Source organism: Hylaeus volcanicus, chromosome 2 (genome assembly GCF_026283585.1).
Source record: "Hylaeus volcanicus isolate JK05 chromosome 2, UHH_iyHylVolc1.0_haploid, whole genome shotgun sequence".
In the NCBI taxonomy this organism is placed as follows: domain Eukaryota; kingdom Metazoa; phylum Arthropoda; class Insecta; order Hymenoptera; family Colletidae; genus Hylaeus; species Hylaeus volcanicus.
Window position 1 is genome coordinate 1,647,318 of NC_071977.1, and position 23,179 is coordinate 1,670,496.

The following is a 23,179-nucleotide window of genomic DNA, read 5'->3' on the forward strand; positions in this document are numbered from 1 at the left end:
GCTCGCGGGAGCGTATGAGCGCGGCCGCCTAGCGCGTAGTCTTCGCTACCACGGCCGCTCCAACGGTATACGCGGGCTCTGATTGGTCGGGGTTTTTTGTTAGTACTTTATAGAAAAAGTTGTTCCAAATCACTTCCCGAACCACCCCTTTCAAGGTGTTAGAACATTTTTGGGACACCCTGTATATGATCTATACCATAGTTCACTATAGCGATATCTATGTGTAAGTATATTATGGTACTATGCATTAACGAACCCGGCTGTGATAAGTCAGGCGTTTAATCTGCGTTTGAATGTTGATCGTTACCGATTGACAGCTGTACCGGGTATGACAGACATGTATTCAAGTTTTGCGTATTTGTTCGTATAAATGTAATTTTCTTATGTCGGTTGATCGCGAATTAATCGGAATATAAGCGTTTGATAAGTATATTTCCAAACGAAGATGGGTCAACACGTTTCGAGAACCGATTTTGAATGGGTGTATACGGAAGAACCACATGCAACACGGCGTACAATAATTTTAGGTAGGAATATAAAATGTATAAAAAGAGTACATTTTTCATTCATTAAAATTCATTTGATTTGCCATCGTTGCGTTAGCGATGTTAAATTGTTATTCATCAATTGTAAGTAAAATAACGTAGCAAACTCGATGTTACCGGTCATCGTCCAAGTATAGAAATGTCACGTACGCACAAATTCGTATGAATATACTTAAAATGTTAACATTAGTAATGTTGCAATAAATATGCTTCTATTTCAGAGAAATATCCGCAAATAAAGAAACTATTTGGATATGATCCAATGTTCAAATGGACAGTCACAGGAATGGTTCTAATTCAATTAATATCCATATATTTTGTAAAAGATTTAAACTATCCAATGGTGTTCCTTCTAGCATATTGTTTTGGAGGAGTAATTAATCATTCTCTTATGTTAGGTATGTATGAGTTCTGTGTAAGTCATCTTAAACTTATAATATGTTATCAGTAAACACACGAAACTACTTCAAAAAAATTTTAAACATTAAACTACTACAAATATTTCCATGAAAGTCTGTTATACAAAGAACAGGTGGTTATCAGCACGTAGCAGTATTTACTGATGACAACATTATATCAAGTGCAATCTTCAATCTCTCTCTTATCTAAAAGATACAACATTTTTAAAGTAAATTTAATTGTCTCTGAAAGATCATATAATATTGTACTATAAGTTTATTGAATGATTTTATTTTTATACAGGTATGATTCATTTGTATATTTTTCTATAATATAATAGTATAGTATAATTAAATATGTTAATATTATATTCCAGCAATACATGAAATAGCACATAATCTTGCTTTTGGACATGCCAGACCTCTGGCCAATAGATTATTTGGCTATTTTGCCAATTTGCCCATAGGTATACCAGTATCTTGTAGTTTTAAAAAATATCACCTTCTACATCATCGTGTAAGTACAAATAAAATTGCATTAAATGAGCTAATAATTACTTTAGTATATAATTTACAGTATCAAGGAGATGAAGTACTAGATACTGATTTACCAACACTATTGGAAGCTAAATTATTCTGCACAACATTTGGAAAGTTTTGTTGGATATGTCTACAACCATTTTTTTACGCGTTTAGACCTTTTTTCGTTTATCCGCTATCACCTACATTAATAGAATTTATAAATTTAGTGATACAACTCACGTTTGATGGATTGTTATGGTATTTTTTTGGTAAGTCCTTTAACAAACAGAATTGTCACTCTGTTTATTTCAGTTTTAAGTTATATAAAAATAATATACAATACTGCTTTTATAGGTGGAAAAGTCTTAGTCTATTTACTTTTTGGATCAGTAATGGCAATGGGTTTACATCCTGTAGCTGGTCACTTTATATCAGAACATTACATGTATAAAAAAGGTTTTGAAACATACAGTTATTATGGTCCATTAAATTGGATTACATTTAATGTTGGATATCATAATGAACATCATGATTTCCCTGCTGTTCCTGGTTCAAGATTACCAGAGGCAAGTATTTTAAAAAGGTTTGGTTATTACACAAAAAAAATTAAATTATTAATATTCGTATACTTCTTGCAGGTAAAACGAATAGCCTCCGAATTTTACGATAATTTACCGCAGCATAATTCTTGGACCTCTGTTTTATACGATTTTGTTATGGATCCTGAAATAGGTCCATATGCAAGAATGAAAAGAAAACGTAAAGGACTATGTTCATAAAACTTAGAAAATTTCAAATTTTATATAAATAATTTAACAATTAGTATCTGAAACTTAAAATTATTTGCATGTATAAGATATTGAGTATTAGTACTCATTTATTGCACTATATTCGTTATCAATTGGAAAACCATGTTTATTGTCTAATAGACAGCCTCATACTGACCAGATACAACTTATTTAAGAAATTATAAATGCAAACGCTATCGAAGTATTAACGTATTTCTTTTTTGTATTTCTGTATTACGTCTGAATAGAGTAATTTTTACAATAATGTACTTCCAAATGAAAAATTTATAAAATTGCATTGTACCTGTTATATTGCTAAAATAGTTAAAGTACGAGTGAAAGATGCTAAACTACCAAAAACTTTTCTATTTTATGATGCCTGTAAATAAGTTATGAATAAAGGAAACTATGTAACTAACTATAACTATAAGTAATCAAAGATATTACTATGATATCTAGCTATTTTATAATCTAGTCGTAATGAAATAAATTTTTTATTCTAAATATTAACATCTCAATTAAAAGTGTACTGAAAAGAATAAAGTAAAAATACTGTTGATTTATATGTGATAGCATTGGATATTTCACTTTTGACGAATGTCATTTAAATTCTTTTTACATTTTTCATAATTTCATTCTGCCCAATTTATTGATTTTTAAAAAGAATATTATGTTTTGCATTTTTGACCTATCAATTTCATATATTTTAAGGTCCCCATCGTAAAATGTGTAGAGAAGAATCTACACCTGCATTTTTGTCGAGTACTTTCGTGGATGGATTTAACAAATATAACAACAAACGTGCTATTATAATTCTAATGCTTGCGATAAATTTTTCGTGCGCGATCAAATGACTCATCCGTTTCCTTGGTGTGTATCTATTCGTAGAACTCGACGATTTGTAAGCATTCCAACAGAATTTGCTAAATAGTTCGTGTTGCTCGTATCTAAACTTGGTCTTAAACTTCCTCGATTCAGTTTTTTCGTGTCTGATAGCAGGAAATAAAAAATGGTTATCGATAGCTTTACTTGATACGGACATGGCAATAAAAATTGTTCGCGCTTGTCAGTCGATTTCGCGGCTAATCAATTCAATGAATGAATTCACTCCAATGACAATTAATGAAATTACATTTCGGAAAAACTCTGGTTCGTTACAGTTATATACATATATGACAATTGTATCGAAGATGTGCTAGTGCATACTACATACGTAATCAGTTCAAATAGTGTGTGTTGCACGAAAACGGAATCTAGAATAAAGTATCATTTCCGTTCGAAAAAAAATAATTTACTTTTTGCATTTTCTCGTGGATAGACAACATTTGTAATGCAACGAGAAAAAGAAAATAATAACAAGATAACGTTCGGTTGTTTATTGTACAATGGTTCCTCGTTTCGAGGGAACCTCTGATTGCGTGTAGCCATGTATACGCTTTATGCATAGCATAGGTGTCTGCAATGGTGTATCTGTCTGATCATGGAAAAAATAACGTGTACGTGAACGGTGTAATCGTGCATAAATGCATATCTGTAAAACAGTGAATAGAATGGGAAAACAAAACGGATCGTGTTGGTGGTTTATGAAAACCGTGAACTGGATACCAGTTCTTTTCATCTTGACGGTTATCGTATGGTCGTATTACGCTTATGTGGTGCAATTATGTTTTTGTAAGTATTTCGAATTAATTCGACAATTTTCACGCATATTAAGTATTGTATGTATAATGAAGATGATAGTAATTATTATTCTTATATCTTTCGATAACCAAAGTAACGGTTTAAAATAAAATTGTAATTTTTACTTTATTCTTTGTTTACAAATAGTCAAGTTGAACTTAGAATAAAATACTGTATGCACAATATCATACTTTGTATTATATAAAAATTGTGTACTATTATAGTTGGCTATGTATGTTTATAATTTTGTTTTTTTTTTATTTCAGATACAATAGATAATTATGTTCAGCAAGGTATACATATATATTTTTAAATATTGTTAAATAATATTCTTATCATTAATTATATTATATTTATTTGTTTATAGCATTTTACTTGTTTTTTTATCACATCCTATTTCTATTATTTTTGTGGTCCTACTGGCAAACCGTATTTACAGACTTAATAGAAGTACCAGACAAGGTAAGATTTCATTTTAATAATCCTTTATAATATTGATGCATAAATAATATATTAATAACACAATGTCTTGTATAGTTTAGAATACCAGATGTAGAAATGGAAAAATTTCAACAAGCTGAAACAGAAGAAGCACGGAGACAAATGTTAGAAAGATTCGCTCAAGATCTTCCAGTCACAAATCTTACTATCGAAGGAGGTACAAAGTTTGTTGATTTTTTTTATATAATGTATGTACTTTATATAAATTGCTTTTTCTAGTAATACGTTTCTGCGAGAAATGTCAGTTAATTAAACCAGATCGAGCACATCACTGTAACGTGTGCAGAACGTGTGTTTTAAAAATGGATCATCATTGCCCATGGATAAACAACTGTGTTGGCTTTCACAATTATAAATTCTTCATGTTATTTTTGGCATATGCCCTTCTTTACTGTATATTTATTACTGCTACATCTTTACAATACTTCATACGTTTTTGGAAAGTAAGTATGATTCTACTTGTGTTATATTATTCACTTTAGCGAATTGTGTACTTTAAATAATGCGAATTTTCCCTGTATAGGGAGAATTGGATGGAATGGGCAGATTTCATCTACTGTTTTTATTTTTTGTGGCACTAATGTTTGCAGTTAGTTTAAATTCCCTTTTCCTCTATCATTGCTACCTTGTTTTACATAATAGGTCTACATTAGGTAATTATCAATGTTTATACACCAAAATATTATGTAATTCGTGGGATCGATTACAGAATATTTGACGGTAAATATTATATTTGTAGAGGCGTTTACAGCACCCATGTTTCGCACAGGAAAGGATAAAGATGGTTTCAGTCTTGGAAAATATAATAATTTCCAGGAAGTATTTGGTGATAATCCTAAACTATGGTTCCTTCCCACTTTTACTAGGTAGGTTCATTAACATGATATAAAAGTTCCATATTTTTTTAATATTATCTTTTTTTTTAATAATATAATAAGTTCTTATGACGAACCTGTGAACCATTTGCACAATATATATATATAAAACTATTGGTATCATTTAAGTACTAACAATTCATGCTTATTTACTTCGTAAAAAAGCATGTTAATATCGATATAAATACACGTATATGTATGCTGTACAGTGTAGAACTTAGTGTGAATTGATACATGTTAGATATTGCATACAGCAGATATCGAAATACTACTACCTTTCGGCACTTAAAAATATTACGAAGATATTTCAACTTGTAATAGTACTTATTGTTTTGCATTCTTGTTTTTAATGTATGCACTTTAAATCGACAAGATCGGTAGTATGATTTCGTAAAGATATCATTTCACGGATAAGACGTAAAAGTGAAGAAAATGGTAAAAATGGAAAAACCTTATGTGTATCGAATAAGATAGTATATAAACTGCCTTAAAAATCAGAGCGATATGAATTAATTTTTCATTGTATTTAACATAAAAGTCTGTACTAGTTTCTCTTTATTTCTTTAGTTTTCAATTCGTTATATTACGTTAGTTTAACTTATATGCTTTCATGAATAAGTACATCGACACGATAGTAATTGCATCACCGTTAAATCGCGATGGATGCGTTAAATGTGTTCTAGTCTTGGAAATGGTGTCACCTATCCAGTACGCGCGCAACATCAGGGCCCACCCAATACTTACGACTCCATGGGCAGTACTCGAAACAGGTCAGCATTATAGAAGTGTAAAGTGCCGATTTAACGATAGCTGCATATAAACTTTACTATGGAACTCATTAATATTATTGATTGAAAGGCAGTTCATATTTAAATGTGTAATACACTAATCACCTTTGAAGTAGTTTTTAAGATGAAACATTTTCTTCATATTTTTTTTTGTAAAATCATATATTTATTTTATAGAATATCATCATCTTTCGGGTAAAAAATTTTCATTTCTCCCTTATTTTATACAGAGTTCCAGAGTAATGAAGATGTATACATGTTGCTTCCTGGATGCATGCGACTGTTTATTTACATTATGCCTTTATTTGTTTTCTACTACACGACTGTATCATAAAGGGTAGCTTTTATATTAACAAAGCTTGTTGGATTATTACTAACATTGATACCTTTATTTGTTGTAACGTTGATCTAACGAAACTATGACTTGCGTACTATAACTATCGAAATGTGTTGTTAAGTAATCCTAAAATTCTAGTCAAGACTAGTCATGGTACATTATAGAACGTAATTTCTACATGCATAATAATTTGCAATTATTATTATTTATATTCCAATTTTAAATTCTACATGATATTTATTATATTTTCTGTTAAAATTGACAATGTTTATATTACTGTTTACAGTAAGATTAAATTTGAACCATTGCGTTTAATCTACAGATAATCATTAATTGAGATGGACTTTAAGAAATAGGTATTAGTTTCATCTTAAATTGATATTTAAGATTGCATGTCTTTCTTTGTAAATGCATCATATTGGCATTGATCAAATTACATCTATCGGTATACATTTTTTACAATTTTGAGAAGTATTGTGCATCTGGTTCTTACAGATTGGTAGTTTAAATTAAATTACTAGAAGTGGCGTAACTATACTTCCATATTAATTTTGGTAAACTTTACAATGTTACAACATGCATAAAAATGTTTATATTTAAGAATTAAGGTCTAATCTTGTTTGAAAAATATATTATGCAAATGAGATAGAATGTTAAATTCCAAGTCTGAGGTACTCTGTAGTTTCGATAGATTTTCAGATACAATTAGTTACGCTACCTCTTAGTATAAGTGGGATTACATCGAGTAGAAGGTAGGGTGTGGGTTACAGTTTTGGCGATGGGGTAAACTTTCCCGAACGGCTGTGCAATGAAGACACATATACTCTGTTGGGACATACTACCCAACAGTGGGATGATGAGACCGAGCTTGACTCTCCACCTCCCTATAGGTCGCAATCAGGTATTGTGTAGTCTGAATCCCTATGTTGAGGTGGTGCGTTAGTCTATATACATTGTCCAAATACATGTTACAGTATTTCTAGTACAAAACTAATGTTAGCCACAATTACGCTCTATGTTACATTCGTGAAAAATTCATATTCAATTCTTTGAATAATTCTACACATTCGTATCGATTTTTACTTGTAATCATAATTTTTGTGTTAATTATTAATTAACATTATTAATTAATTAAGTTACCATCATTGCCACATTGAGCAGAGTGTAGTCTTCTAGAGTATTTTAAATATTATACGTATAAATATTCAGAGAATTAATTGTGCTTAATATAAACTCTTTTTCTGTACTGTTTGTATTAATTTAATCGTGGTATATATCGATAAAGAATACATATATATTGTTAAAAGTAAAAATTTACAGATATCGACAGTATTATCATTTTTTATTTCTATATCGTTAATATTTTAAATAATATAAATTTACCGTAGTTTTCAATGTTTACTTAGCTAATAAATCTATAAAATCGTTACAAGCTATAATAATTTTCTTTTTTGACAGCATAAGATTTTCAAAATTCGATCAATAGAAAGTTTATTGTAAACTAATAATTTATGTAAGTATAATTTACATAAAAAAGATAATTCGATGTTTTAATATGATAGTCAAAATACAACTAAGTGTTTAAAAAAAGATTATTATTTACAATAGGGTGCATATTTTTTATAACATTCATTACATACATATGCTTTGTACAATAAAAACGTGAATAATGCCTAAAGACACATATAAAGCTAATATAAATTATAGAGTCATAAATATTATTACAGTTTGCATTTATGTGTTTGCCAATGTACAGGATGTATATATAATATCATGTATGAAATACAAATGAAATACCACTGTCTATTACTAAGTAAAGTTGTAATAAAAAAAAGGAGAATAAACTGTTAAAGTTGTATGTATTTGCAGTATATGGAAAAACTATTTTGTATACAATTAACACTTTATCCTTAATTTCTATTTCACTAAAACTGATTACTATGCTTGAATGTAGGAATTATTTTTGTAGGTAAGCATGTCCTGTTCTGTAAGATTAATTTATGAATATTTAATGCAAAAGTAATAAATCATATGTAGATTTAATGCATATTTATGTATCACAATTATTACATACATTAACGCACTGAGATATTATTACAACATAAAATCGAGTATAGGATATCGATTTATATGATTTTAAAAGAAATAATTTATTATTGTTTAGCAAGTAGTGATGATGTACATCAATGTAGTATTTGATATAACTTTTAAAATCGAACATGGCAAAATTGGGTTTTGTATTGTTGCATGTTCTTTATGTTTTCGTAGCTTACTGAAAGTAATATTATGCGCCATTTTTCCAAATTTATTATTATTACATAATTGCTTAACACGAAATCATAGATCAGAGCTTTTTATATGTATATCAGATATTGTATTTGTATAATACCTGATAATCTAAGATTATCTACATTATTATAAATATGTTTAGATAGTAAACACTGTTAATTCATCCACATTAACGATCGTAAGTTTGATTAAATAATTTTGAAATATTTTACAGCACTACTATGATAAGTTCTGCTGCAGATGCTAACCAACCATTGGTGGATACAACTGAAGTTGTTTGACGCAGCAGTTATAATTTCTTCGTCTTTATTACAGACATAGCTTTGTTGCTGAGTCACAACATTCAATTTAGTAGTTTATATATATACTTTTTGCATTGCGACGTCTTATAACAATTCAATTGTCTTTTTTTTTTTTTTTTCTAAAAAAATTTACAATAGATTATTCCATATTTCAATCTTCGATGTAATAATTTTACGTACAAATACAAAGAATTAATATTAAGACAACATTCACTACTGTACATTGAAACTTTCATAGTCTTCTATACATTCTATATATTAAAGGAATTATTGTTAAAATAATTAGAATGCAAAATAATTTGCACAAAATTTTTAACATTTCATATACATATGTATAACATTGTTAATGGTGCAGTTAATGATATATATGGCAGCATATATAATTACTATTGCAATCATAATGGCCTTTCTTGCTAATGCCAAGTTGGTATTAAAAATTTGTTATTGAAATGTAGAAAATCAAACCTGATATGATGATAAATGTAAATTGTTATAACTAAAACAAATTACTGCCATGACTTTAATGAAATGTATAATAAATAATTAAAGGAAAATAATAGAGTTATTATGCTCTAAAAAGAAAAACAACAGGAATTATTGATATTGTAATATAACTGTTGAAATAACACAGTGTTGGAAGTATTATTTTCAACTGTGTGGATCACTGTATTTTATTTCTATTAAAACCAAAACACAAATGTAAATTTTAAAGATCTAAAACATCAATGTAATTACTACTTTTTGAAATAATTTGTTCATATCTATCGAATTGTAATCTCACTGTTTCGAAAATAATTTATTGTCGTAACAAGAATATTAGTTATATTTATGTATTTGATACTAATATGTTGTTCTAATTATTTTAGTAACAATTTGATTATACATTCTATGATTTGTACAGTCTCGATATACTGTTTCTACATTCATCCTTTAACACAACAAATCAAAAATTTAGTTAATAAATTTTTAGAAAGCATATTTTGTACTTAAAACTTGTAATTATCTTTATTTAAATAAGATAAACAACCTTGGATGTTAATAAACCTATATATTTTGAAATGAAATGAAAATCATGATGGTATATTTTAACATTTATTACAAGGTATATATTTCATGACTGATACTCAAGAGATATTTATTTTGTATTAATATTTTGTTTTAACTTCTTTTACATTGCTTATTATTTTTTTCTTGTTAAGAAAAGGATAAAGACAATTTTTTCATAAAGCTTATAGAACCAGCATGATATGGAATAGATGAAATGTATTTCTATTAAGTATTGCTAATAAATGTTAACTAATGGTTAATTAAAGCGCAATGCGTATAAACTTATTAAGTATAAGTAGACTATAAATGATTATATAATTGTATAAGTATAATGTTATTCACTTTATTATATATTTCTTAATGTTTGACATTTTCATTATGGCTTGATTTTGCATCCTATATAAATTGAGATATAAAAGATAATCGATGTAACATTTTTATAATTAGCATGAAGAAATTTCTTTAGTATATTAATACAAAGTATTAACAAAACAAAATTTTGTTTATTTGTTCTGTCATGTATATAACATTTATAGTAAGAATTAAATTGTAATAACATGGCTTATATTATAATGTAAAAATGTATGTAATTTTTGTAAAAGATTCCTTATTCTTCCCTTAAGTAATAGTAAGAAATAATACAGTTATACTGCAGATGGAAACTTTCAGCAAATGTTAGGACATTATTATTACAACGTGTAACCATATTTTTGTATCCAACTTAATCCTTCTACAGAAGAAGATTTTGGTAAATACTCTAAACCAATGTATCCGTTATATCCTTCTTTCTCTAATGTGGAAAGAACATATTTATAATTTATTTCTCCTGGAGTATCAGGCTCGTGTCTGTCTGGAACTTGAGCAATTTGTACGTGACCTACAAATTACAAGACAAATTACTTATCTAATTTTTTATAAATTTTAAATATCCACATATTTAGAGGCAGTATCTATACTATGTATACCTATATAAGGTAAAAGTTCCTTAATGTGTTTCGTAATATTGCCCGAAATATGTTGTAGGTGAAAGATATCCAACAACAGCTTCAAGTTTGGGCTGTTTATTCTTTTTACTATATCTAAACCTGTGTAGAAATTTTATATTAATGATTCTGATAATTGCTAATATTACGAACATTTCTTTTAGCTTTCTCACAAGTGACGATTACCTTTTTGAAAACTATTCATGTAATAATTTGGAACTGAGATACTATTGATAGGCTCAATAAGGCCAACAATTCCTTCTCTTTGAAAATATTCAACTGCATACAAAAGATTCTTTTCGTAAACGTCATCATTATCAGACGTTACTTTACTCACTTTACCTGACATTACATGAATTCTAACAAAAAATATTGCGTGAAAAATATGCTGAAAGATGTATAATTGTCGTTTACATATATATAAAGTTTCTTTACCGTTTACAACCTAAAGCTTTTGCATACTCTATTGTCAAATTAATACTCTTTTTAAAGTTATCTTCTTCTCCAGGTATTGCTGCAAATCCTAATTCTCCTTTTGATACATCACCTATTATGATGAAGTATTTTTAAAAATTTGAATGCTTCTTATAAATAGTAACGACTACATACCTGTAAATACATTTATAAGAATCTGTTCGACACCTGCATTTCTCTTTGCTTCTGATACATCTTTAATGGTAAAACCAAAAGGAAATCCACTTTCAACAGCAGTAAAGCCAGCTTCTTTTGCTAATTTATATCTTTCAGTAATAGACTGTGCCTCTTTAAACATAAAGGATAAGTTGGCAGCGAACTTTAAATTAGTCATATTGATGCCAAACCTCCTTAAATAAAGTAATTACAATTCCTTATGGTAAAGCTGCTATTATCAATTTAGTACTTCTGATATTATATAAGTTCCATTATCTTTCCTACATAAAGTGATGGATGAAATTATTATTATGATATAGAAAGATAATGCCATTACATTTTATGTTATCTGATATACTTTAACTGACTATGATAAGTATAGTTTTATTTTGTCTTTATTCCGCAATACCTAATAAGAAAATTTATTAGTTACTATCAAAGTTAACTACTGCATGTAAACTAACCATAACTTAACCTCTATTTCAAGACATTAAATAAAAAATGTGAAGTTTTTAAAAACTTTCGAGAAATTATTGTATAGATACATACACACAATTAAGTAGTAGAAAAATGAAGTTTAATCATCCGTTACAGTTGTGTTATACCATATCATCATTTTAATATATCTTACACGTAACGAAAGTAAATAAAATATACGTATCGTATAATAATTAGAATTTTATTATGTATATATCAGAATTGGGTGCATTTCAATTTTAAAAAGAGTATAAAATAATGTACATTTTAATGTTGTTCGTGAATAACATACATATTTTCATTACAAAAGTATCGTGTAACGTAGTACATACAGTACGAAAATGAATGCATTAATATTTTCGCGAGTGCTTTTCCTGCATAACAAAGTTCAATAAAAGCCAATGTAATGCAACATTATAAGTTAAATAGAAGAATGAAAGTATAATACGATGAAATTGTATATTATCACTCGTCATCGTCGCGAACACCACCACCTGGAACCTTTGGACCTCCAGCACGTTTTGCCATAATAATTTGATCGACTTTAAGTACAGTGCACGCAACGCTAACAGCATATTTTAAACCCCACTGTTTTGTTAAGAATAAGTCTAAGATTCCTTCTTTCTGAGTGTCAATAAGAGCTGCACCCTTTTGCTAAAAATGATTTGTGTAAACGCATTATATTGATAAACGAAACAATTACACATGAATATTAAATACTTACGTCAATGTCAAAACCATATGTCTTTTTGCCTTGCTTATGCGCGACATAAAGTTTCGATATCAGTTCAGAAGTATGGCTTCCACTGTTCTCTGCTAAAGTCCTTGGAAATATTTCTAAAGCAGTTGCAAATCTACGCGCTGCGTATTGTTCTAAACCTGGTAGGGTATCCGCGTACTTAACAAGTTGCGAAGCTAGTTCAATTTCAGTAGCACCTGCACCAGGGACAAATCTTCCATCTCTTGTTATTCCTTTGAACGTATTAACACCATCATCGATAGCACGTTCGATATCATCCATATAATTTTCAGTGGATCCTCGTACAATTATAGTGCTAACACGACTGTCTTTGCTATTTATCGCAAATTTTACTACTAGTGTTTCTCCTAATTCCTCGATATATACCGAATCTGCGTATCCCAATTCATCTTTTGATGGTGGAATCTTAAAACGAATAGAAGCATTTAAAATCGTACCGCGTAATGAAGAAAAAATTAACACAGAATCAATTTATTTACCAATTTTGGAAGTGCAGTAGCACCAACAGTCTTACACAATCTTCTAATATCGAACTTGCTAGGTATGCGAACAGCCATTAAATCATATTTGTTCATATAATGTAAAACCATGTCGCCAAATTTTCCTCCTGAAACTATTACATTAACTCCACTGTCAGCAATTGCTTTCACTTGAGTTTCTAATAGGGATTCCTCTCCTCGAGAAAATTTCATCAGTTCTTCAGCTGATTTTATCAATACTGTTCCTTTTGTTTCAGTTTGCACAATGTCTACAGCACAGGTATAGACAGCAATTTTAGCATTAGTCTTTTTCGTAACATCTCCTTCAACTTGTCTTTTGAATATCATTCCTTGTACAACCTGAGAACTAGATAAACCGCTTCCAAGTATTTTACAGACACGCACATTGTCTACATTGAAAGTAGTTTTCTCAGGTATAATGGATACGCAAGCTTGAGTGATAAGTGAACTAAGGAAATCTTCGTTTCCATATTGTTTACTCATAACAGCTGTTTTAATTCCAACTTTTACTGCTTTTTCATCTCGATAATCTTTTATTTCATAGACAACTAATGAGGGTAATATTTCCAATGCTTTTTCTAATGAAGCTTCATATCCTTCAACTATTTCAGAAACAGTGATTCCCTATCATACAGAACATTTTTGTATTTTTTATATTTAATTACCAAATATTGACTGTTTCACATTAATAATGATTATGGTAGTTACCAAACGAAGTAATTCCTCTGCAGCTTCAAGGAGTGCACCAGCAAAAATTACAACAAAATTTGTTCCATCCCCAACTTCTGCCTCTTGCATTTTCGAAGCTAAAACTAACAACTTAGCAGCTGGATGGTCAACTTCTAATTCATTAATGATTGTTGCAGCATCATTAGTAACAAATAATTTCTCAATGTGATTGATGATCATTTTATTCATGCCATTTGGACCATATGCAGTTCTTACAGTTTGTGCAAATTGTTTACATGCCGTTATATTTCTATACACTGCTTCTTCCAAACCTGAAAAATACTGATCAAAAGATAGAAACATATAAATGTGTACATTGCATTCCAATAATTAGATGCTAAATTTTTAACTAACATAACAAGTAAGGATTGTTGTGTTTAATAAAATAAACAAATTCAAGCTAGATACTTTGAAGTTTACTAAAGAATTTTATTTTACGAAATTCTGTTTCAAATTTTTGTTGGTTTTTCAAAGTTTTACATAATTAAATTGGCAATTAGAAGCTATAATGCGGTTGCAAGTAATTTCTGAGATAAGTAGGGATCTACAACTTATCTAAAATGCTACAGTCTGTATTGTGACATAAAAAATATATGCAGTAGATGAATATATTATGCCTATAAAAGGTAACGTTCAGCAAAGCGTTGTATCACTTTCATTTTGTCGAGAAAATATTATTTGGGCATGATCTCATAATACGACGAAGAGGCCATGTAAATTACAGGTAGGAAATTTTATTGACGATACTTTTAACTTACACGTGCTCCTTCTTTGAGCATTTGGGCCATGCCCGGTGCTTTCGGTATGTGCATAGCCATGGTTTTTTCGTAATTTAAACGTTTCTGTCTCACGTGTGATTCACAATTAAATGTAACTTCAATTTTCCGTCAAAAAAGACACGAAAGCGAGATAAAGAATCGAGATTTGTTTTTAGGACCAACTACTGAAACGACATCTGCTGGCGATAAGTGTAAAAATTGTACTATACAATAGTTTCTTGCATAATTCATTTTTTATATTTTATTTAATGGTTTTATTAGAAAAGATTTGTCGATAAGTGAAAAATAATTCTGCTTTTTTTGTATAATATATATATTATAAGATTATTGAAAAGTCTCTAGTGCATGGAAACTATTGTTCCACAAGAATCAGCCTTAAGGGATAGGCTCTCTGTATAAAACTGTGATATGTTTTCGGAATTTTCAGGAAAAACAAATATTGTTTATAAAGTACTGTAAAATACAGCATACATTGTTAACAGTAAAATCGGTGAGTTTGGTTTCACGATTTTGAAACTTCTAGAAATATAAATTAATAGAAAGCTCGAATAATTGGCTTTATATTTGACAAATGTTTAACAGAAAATCCTGTTGCCTACGATTGTTATGGATATGGTGATCACAAGTTTGCAACAACAACGTCAAATTACGGAGCAGCTGCGTCGTGAAGCAGCTTTAAAGCGAATCACTGTCAGCAAAGCTGTGGAGGATATCATGAAGTACATCACAGAACACGAACAAGAGGATTGTCTCTTGGTTGGTTTTTCATCGCAGAAGTCTAATCCCTTTCGTGAAAAAAGTTCATGTACCATTTTTTAAACTTGCTTGCTTAAAATGAAGCAAGAAAGGAGATCGTCAATTATCTTATCAACGTATAATTTATTACAGACATGAAAGTATTCCTATCATTCATATTCTAACATTTAAATAATCGAGTCAATTTAACAAATCAGTGTCATTACTAGTGCTTCTATACACAAATGAATCTATTTTTCTATTGATTGTGTGCATATGTCAAAAAAAGAATGTAAGGCAAACTTGGAAGTACCACATTTTATTGCCATCGTATTGGCCTATTTTACATACACATGTTCGTGAAAAATGACAGATTATTTTATACAATGTTGAATTTATAGAATGTTTAAGAGAATTACAATATGTATGTAACATTAACAAAAGGATATGTATCTGATATTCTGATATTCTGATTATAGTTAAATATCTCAAGTGCCTTCATACAACAAAGTAAATATATATTTATATAATTTATACTATCTACTACATAAATGGATATAACAATTGTAATACAATAAAAAGATGTAAACACTGAATTAATATAGTATTTTCATCATGAACATCAAAGTATAATTCTAGTTTTGAGGTTATGTCAGAAGTTATTCTTCATCAAGTATACCGCGGAAAGATAAAGTTTTAAAAACATTCGATTATACTATGTGAAAAAATAAATGTAATCATTAGCAAATTAAGTAATAACAAAGTAACAAAAAGACATTTAGAATAATAAATTTTAACTTGATAAAGAACATGTTGAAACTGATTGAACCTAGATATGGCTACAAAACTGTAAACATAACCTTCAATTTCGTTACCTAAATATATACTTATTTATATTACTACATATGAATATTATATGAATGGATAAAACGGTAACAGATATCAAGTATGTTTTCTATTAATTTAGTAACATTAGACAGTTACCAGTCAGTTCCAACACCTGAATTGGACATAGTATTTTCACATTTTCGTGGAGCAGAGATTAGGCAAGTTCCAGTTATTCGAATATTTGGATCTACTCCTCGTGGAATAAAAACGTGTCTACATGTACATGGTGTATTCCCATACATGTACGTACCGTGTATGATAGAAAATAATGTCGACAGTTTCATGTACAAATTAGCAACAGCCATAGACTCTGCGATTAATGTATCTATGGGATCTGCAGTGTCTAATAATCAACATGTTTATAAAATTCAAAAAGTTTCTGGAATTCCCCTTTATGGATTTCACAAGACAGAACATTTATTTTTTAAAATTTATTTTTACAACCCAGCAATGATTAAACGTGCAGCTGATCTTTTACAAAATGGTATGATACTTAGTCATAGTTTGCAACCACACGAAGCTCATATTCCTTTTATTTTGCAATTTATGATGGACTACAATCTTTACGGTATGAGCTTAATAAATTTAAAAGATGTTAAACACAGACAATGCATGTATACAGATTCGAAAGAGAATTCCCAGAATGAAAACTCATTGTCTTTTTCTAATTCAGAAAAGTATCTCCCTGGATCTGTGATTAGACAGAGTACATGCAAATTAGAAGTAGATGCACAAGCAACTGACATACTTAATAGACAAGAAATTCAGAATGTTTTAGATATAAATCCTGGTATTGCAGCAATCTGGAACAATGAAAAATGTAGAAGAGAAGCTAATGGCTTACCAGATGTTGAATCACAACTATTGTATTCAAATACCAATGATAGAGTTTATGCTGCAACAGATAATGATATTTATCAAGAGGAAAGGTTAGCGCAAAGGCTACAAGCTATTTCACAAATTAGTGAAACTGTAACATCTGCAACATCGAGTACAGTCAGTTATCCTCTAGAAGTAGAAAATGAAGATAATCTGATTAATGCTTCATGTGTATTAGATCATTTCAAATTATCCGTATTAGATGAAGAAAGTAAAGATGAAATAGACTTGAACAATCAACTGTTAGGCTTTGAAAAGCCTAATATATCAAAACAGACTTCACTTCTTGATTGGAGCTTGGAGACCAGTATTTTAGATACAGGAGATATCCATTTAGTGGAAATACTAGCTAATTTAGCAGGACCAAATGAAGAGGATAAAATTGTAGATGATGACAGTATGCTAGGTTCTCAGTATTCTATATTGAGTAATCAAATCAAAGAAGATAATGAGGATGATGAAGATGATGAAGTTGAAAATCTAAATATTACAAGTTTTGATTTAGATAGCCTTAGTTCATGGAATTCAGATACTAAACCCTCTACTGAATCATATGTACCTGAAATTGGAAATAAAGAAGAAGAAATTAACAAAGATACAGCAGGCATACTTGAGAATAATATTGAAGATATATCTTTATCGAGTTTTCCACAGTATGATGGTTTGAATGATCTATTTTTAAAAGATGAAAACCATTTATCAAAGAAGCCTGCTGTTAATAAAGTAGAAAAATGGAAGAAAACACGTAAAAAATTAGAAACAAAATCAAAAGATACAAACAAAATTCAAAGATATAGTGACCTTTTGCCAAAAAAGACACTAACGTTTCAATTAAATTTCAATGAAGTATCAAACATGAACAACAAATTATGGCGAATTTTAAGTAAATTAGATCACCAAGATTTAGATGTTTATGATGTAGATGAGGTAGTGCATGCATTATCATTAATTGATTATGCAAATTTAAACAAGTCTACTAATCAAATTAATCTTGATAAATCACATTTTAAAATCAACGATCGTACGATCGAATTAAGCATACCAGCACTTGATGGTAATGCAACTGATAGCTCTAGCGAATCTGAGTTAGATCAAGACATTACCATTGATAGACAAGAGAAACGCATTTGTGTTTACAAATCAAGCACAAAATCTAAAAAAGAAGCAAATGTTCATTCTTCGTTAAAAAAACGGAGAATGGAGCTTGAAAATTCTGATTTTGGTTCTCCTCGTAAACGCCGGAATATTTGTTCAAATTTATTAGAAAATGAATTGCATTATACTCCAACTAAAATACGAAGCATACAAAATCATTCTTTATTAGGAAAATATTCTCCTCTCAGTATAAAAATATTATCTCCAAAAGCAAAGAGAAATTTAGAAAAAAATTCATCTATAGATGAACCTTCGAGTTCAAAATCAACTTGTACAACTCCAAAGCGAAATAGTAATAAATTGAGAATGGATTTACTTCACAATAAAGTTTGTGGTCTGAGTTCCATCTCAGTAAGCTCTAAGCACAATCAATGTGTAAGTATTAGCAATCAATCTGAATCTCTTGATTCAGAGAAAGAAGAATGTAATAATACTAAAAATAATAAAGAGGTTCGTAAACGATTAAGCTTTTGGGATACTAATGAGAAGAAAATTGATTGTACAACGATTAATATTGATGAATGCCATTCTGAACATTCGTCAGAGAATGAAGAAAGAAAAATTGAAATTCCTTTTGAAAATGAAAACGATATTTGTAATATAACATATACGCAATATCTTAACGAAAAATTGAAATCACAATTAGACAATCCAAATTCTGTATCAGTAGAAATTAGAAGTGGAATTACAAAAGATAAAATAATCAGTATCACTACTAAATATAATCCACCAAGTAGAGAAAGAGTTATAAACACTATGAAGACATATGATATTTCAGAATGTAAATCAAGTGGACCATTCTTTAGCAATAAAGTTGACCTTGTGAAACAAAAAGAAAGTTCAAATAAAAACACCAGCATTAACGATTTGATTTCATTTAAATCCAACTTGTTCGGAATTACGGGTATTAAGCTTTGGCGTAGAATGAAAATAAACGAATTTTATCCTTCTGGAGCAAATATAAAGTCTCGCGATATAAAAAGAGTTCTTGCAGGATATAATTCGATAATAATACTACCGCTTTTTCATCCACCGACACCGAAACACGTTAGAACTTGGTTACGAGCAAAAAAATATTTATTAGAAAGAAATAATAAAGAGAATGAAATAAGAAATAATTCTGATGTAAAAGATACCAAGGAGACAGAGACAAATTCATCAAATTCAAATTGTGATAAAAAGTTGATAGAGTGTGTTGATATTGAAAAACATAATTCAATCAATAAAAAGTTCACTAATAATAAAGATACAAAAGCAGAGTCGCAAAATTGTAACAGTTCAAAATATTCAGATGGATCTAACGATACTCTCAATCCTTCTTTAGAGAAAATGCTTGAAAATCCATTGTTATTTAAAAATAATGACACACAGCAACATTTAGGAATTTCATATGGGCAGATTGAATATACTATCAAAGGACATAGTGGTAATGTCGGAGATGAAAATTTTCAAAATGCCAAAGGCCTTACTGTTGTAAATATTAACTTCGAAAATGAGACCTTATATAATACTGCTAATTATTAATATTCATAAAATGTCATATTTAAATTATTACAGCATCAATATCTGACGCTATTATCTGTGGAAATACATGTTGTCACACGTGGGAAACTTCTACCTGATCCAGAACATGATTCAATCGGAGCAATATTTTATGCTATTCACAATGATACTCCATTATCCACACATACTGAACAAATAAAACATGGTAAATGTTAAAGTATCATCCTTCATGAGTTTTTATAAAAAATTCGCGACTAACGGTAAGAATAATGTTGTTTCAGGTGCTGTTGTTGTGAATTGTTCTATACCTAATTCAAAAGTAAAAAGTATTTATTCGACTAGTACTACATGTCCTACATCGTACGTCGCAAGTGAAGAGGATTTATTAAATAGTCTGATAACATTAATTAGATATTGTGACCCAGATATTTTAGTTGGTTGGGAAATAGAATCTCTTTCATGGGGTTACATTCTGCAGAGAGCATCTTGTATCGGCTTCAATAATTTCATATGGCAAATTTCGAGAATTGCAAATGTCGCTCCTACCTATAAAGGAAAAACATCAGACAAAGACAATTTAACTGATACAAAAATACCAGGTCGAATTATTCTTGATGTTTGGAGAATAATGCGACATGAAATACCATTATTGGACTACACATTTGAAAATATTATGTATAATGTTTTACGAGAAAGAATTTCATGTCCTCCCTTCCAAACTTTAACAGAGTGGTGGAAGCATAGAAATATATCAATATGGTGGAGAGTTATTACACATTATATTACAAGAGTTATTGGCACACTGAGAATATTGATACATCGTGATATTATTGGACGAACATGCGAACATGCACGACTTTTTGGAATTCAGTTTTACGAAGTTTTCTCACGAGGTTCTCAATTTCGAGTTGAATCAATGATGCTAAGGCTCGCGAAACCTTTGAATTACATTCCTGTTTCACCATCTATACAACAACGAGCAAATATGCGAGCACCCGGATCTCTACCACTTATCATGGAACCAGAATCTGTATTTTATACTGATCCACTGATAGTTCTTGATTTTCAAAGCTTGTATCCAAGCATTATTATTGCTTATAATTATTGCTTTTCTACATGCTTAGGTCGTGTAGAGCATATTGGACATCACGAACCATTCGAGTTTGGTGCGACTACGTTAAGAGTGAAAAAAAGCACTGCTCAAAAGTTACAAGGAAAAATAAATTTCTCACCTTGTGGGGTAGCCTTCGTAAAACCAGAAATACGACTCGGAATATTGCCGCGTATGCTCACAGAAATTTTAAATACACGATTAATGGTGAAAGAATCCATGAAAATTCATGGAAATGAAAATTCTGTATTGCAGCGTATTCTTTATTCGCAACAGCTAGGTCTCAAATTAATTGCAAATGTTACTTATGGTTATACAGCTGCTAATTTTAGCGGAAGAATGCCTTGTATCGAAGTATGTACAATATACACGATTAATATATTTCATAAATATGTAACTGAATTAATTATATTTCTAATAATATTTTAGATTGGAGATAGCGTTGTTAGTAAAGGTAGAGAAACATTAGAACGAGCAATTAAAATCGTAGAATCTACACCAAAATGGGGAGCACAAGTCGTTTATGGAGATACAGATTCATTATTTATTCTTCTGCCTGGAAAATCAAGAAAAGATGCATTTATTATTGGAGCAGAAATTGCCGATACCGTTACCGCAGCCAATCCTCCCCCTGTAAAACTTAAATTTGAAAAAATTTTACAGCCAGCAATATTACAAACTAAAAAAAGATATTGCGGTTACATGTACGAATTTCCTGAGCAAACAGAACCCAAATATTTAGCTAAGGGTATTGAAACTGTCCGTAGAGATGGTTGTCCAGCTGTAGCTAAAATACTGGAAAAGTCATTGAAGATTTTGTTTGACACTAAAGACCTCTCTTTACTGAAGCTATACGTTACTAGGCAATTTGATAAAATTTTATGCAGGAAAATATCAATTGAAGACTTAACATTTGCAAAGGAATTTCGTGGTTTACGTGGTTATAAAACGAATGCTTGCGTGCCTGCATTAGAACTAACGCGAAGATTAATACGAAAAGATCCTCGAGCTATACCTCGCACCGGTGAAAGAGTACGATACGTTATAGTAGCTGGTGCTCCAAATCAACCACTTATTCATTGTGTGCGAACTCCAATGGAAGTGATTGTAGATGAGGGTTTAAATCCAAATTCTGTCTATTATATAACTAAAGTTATTATACCACCTCTTAATCGATGTTTAAATCTAATTGGAGTCGATGTTAATACATGGTATAATAGATATAGAATATTCTACTTTTACATTACATTACATATTATTCTAAATACTGATCCTACATTACATTTTCAGGTATAAAGAAATGTCTCATCGGCAAATATCCGATAAAGCAGTTAATTTGTTTACAGACAATCAAAAGTTAACTATTCGACAGTTTTTCAGTTCTGTTACATGTGCCTCTTGCGGAGATAAAACGCAGAAGGACATTTGCGCGAATTGCATGGTACATTCAAGTCAAACAGTAACTATTCTACACGAAAAGATACGATGGTTGGAACGCGCTCATTCCGAACTTACTGCTGTAAATATATAATTTCTATATTTCACTTTCTATATAAACACTTTTAACCATTCGCATAATTTTTTTCTAGATTTGTCAGTCTTGTACCGGTTACTTGGAAAATGTAAAATGTGAATCATTGAATTGCCCAGTATTATATCGTTTATCTCAAGCTCGAAGAGATCTTATACAAATACCTTATTTAAACAATATTATCTGTGATGGTGATATAGAAGGAAGGAATACAATATAGTAATGTTTATTTTGGTTTGCTAAATTGTATACACTTTAATTTTTATAATTATAGCGAAAATTATTTTTATATGCTAGAAAAATAAATTGTAGTATAGATATTTAATGTATCGAATTTTCGAATTAAATTTCGTGGCATTAGCTGGAAAATGGCGGATCCTAACCTTAACGTTACTTCATGACTCTAATGATAGGATCTCTGTAGTCGCAGATTCATTCTGTTTCAAT

The 23,179-nt window shown here is 29.8% G+C and overlaps 6 protein-coding genes across 13 annotated transcripts; 4 read left to right on the top strand and 2 right to left on the bottom strand.

Moving 5' to 3' along the window:
- Window positions 1-231: 231 nt before the first annotated feature.
- LOC128885202 (sphingolipid delta(4)-desaturase DES1) lies at window positions 232-2,816 on the top strand. The gene is made up of 6 exons (XM_054139103.1): window positions 232-527; window positions 767-943; window positions 1,321-1,460; window positions 1,521-1,734; window positions 1,820-2,031; window positions 2,104-2,816. The coding sequence occupies exons 1-6, from the start codon at window positions 446-448 to the stop codon at window positions 2,242-2,244; spliced, it is 966 nt and encodes a 321-aa protein (XP_053995078.1). The 5' UTR covers window positions 232-445; the 3' UTR covers window positions 2,245-2,816.
- A 179-nt stretch (window positions 2,817-2,995) lies between these two features.
- LOC128885200 (palmitoyltransferase ZDHHC2) lies at window positions 2,996-10,418 on the top strand. 6 transcript variants are annotated; one of them, XM_054139097.1, is made up of 10 exons: window positions 2,996-3,924; window positions 4,200-4,226; window positions 4,301-4,395; window positions 4,471-4,591; window positions 4,654-4,877; window positions 4,958-5,087; window positions 5,174-5,300; window positions 5,993-6,079; window positions 7,205-7,335; window positions 8,938-10,418. In XM_054139097.1, the coding sequence occupies exons 1-10, from the start codon at window positions 3,777-3,779 to the stop codon at window positions 8,946-8,948; spliced, it is 1,101 nt and encodes a 366-aa protein (XP_053995072.1). In that variant the 5' UTR covers window positions 2,996-3,776; the 3' UTR covers window positions 8,949-10,418. The 6 variants fall into 6 exon arrangements, with proteins under 6 accessions (XP_053995072.1, XP_053995076.1, XP_053995074.1 ...); XM_054139100.1 differs by lacking the exons at window positions 7,205-7,335; window positions 8,938-10,418 and adding an exon at window positions 6,328-7,186 and having other exon boundaries at window positions 3,017-3,924; XM_054139098.1 differs by lacking the exon at window positions 7,205-7,335 and having other exon boundaries at window positions 3,021-3,924.
- A 137-nt stretch (window positions 10,419-10,555) lies between these two features.
- On the bottom strand, window positions 10,556-12,166 carry LOC128885204 (putative hydroxypyruvate isomerase). Of its 3 annotated transcripts, none has more exons than XM_054139108.1 (6): window positions 12,054-12,166; window positions 11,665-11,966; window positions 11,491-11,602; window positions 11,242-11,414; window positions 11,038-11,157; window positions 10,556-10,949 (listed from the first exon to the last, which is right to left on the bottom strand). In XM_054139108.1, the coding sequence occupies exons 2-6, from the start codon at window positions 11,861-11,863 to the stop codon at window positions 10,762-10,764; spliced, it is 792 nt and encodes a 263-aa protein (XP_053995083.1). In that variant the 5' UTR covers window positions 11,864-11,966; window positions 12,054-12,166; the 3' UTR covers window positions 10,556-10,761. The 3 variants fall into 3 exon arrangements, with proteins under 3 accessions (XP_053995083.1, XP_053995084.1, XP_053995082.1); XM_054139109.1 differs by having other exon boundaries at window positions 12,044-12,146; XM_054139107.1 differs by having other exon boundaries at window positions 11,665-12,145.
- A 177-nt stretch (window positions 12,167-12,343) lies between these two features.
- LOC128885198 (T-complex protein 1 subunit theta) lies at window positions 12,344-15,068 on the bottom strand. Its single transcript, XM_054139095.1, has 5 exons — window positions 14,910-15,068; window positions 14,131-14,433; window positions 13,402-14,046; window positions 12,887-13,327; window positions 12,344-12,816 (listed from the first exon to the last, which is right to left on the bottom strand). Exons 1-5 carry the CDS (start codon window positions 14,967-14,969, stop codon window positions 12,628-12,630), a joined length of 1,638 nt encoding a protein of 545 aa, XP_053995070.1. The 5' UTR covers window positions 14,970-15,068; the 3' UTR covers window positions 12,344-12,627.
- Window positions 15,069-15,259: 191 nt separating this feature from the next.
- On the top strand, window positions 15,260-16,261 carry LOC128885205 (guanine nucleotide-binding protein subunit gamma-1). Its single transcript, XM_054139110.1, has 2 exons — window positions 15,260-15,420; window positions 15,513-16,261. The coding sequence occupies exon 2, from the start codon at window positions 15,537-15,539 to the stop codon at window positions 15,747-15,749; it is 213 nt and encodes a 70-aa protein (XP_053995085.1). The 5' UTR covers window positions 15,260-15,420; window positions 15,513-15,536; the 3' UTR covers window positions 15,750-16,261.
- Window positions 16,262-16,403: 142 nt separating this feature from the next.
- Window positions 16,404-23,101, top strand: LOC128885190 (DNA polymerase zeta catalytic subunit). Its single transcript, XM_054139072.1, has 6 exons — window positions 16,404-20,060; window positions 20,145-20,295; window positions 20,372-21,555; window positions 21,631-22,412; window positions 22,492-22,720; window positions 22,791-23,101. Exons 1-6 carry the CDS (start codon window positions 16,614-16,616, stop codon window positions 22,950-22,952), a joined length of 5,955 nt encoding a protein of 1,984 aa, XP_053995047.1. The 5' UTR covers window positions 16,404-16,613; the 3' UTR covers window positions 22,953-23,101.
- Window positions 23,102-23,179: the final 78 nt, after the last annotated feature.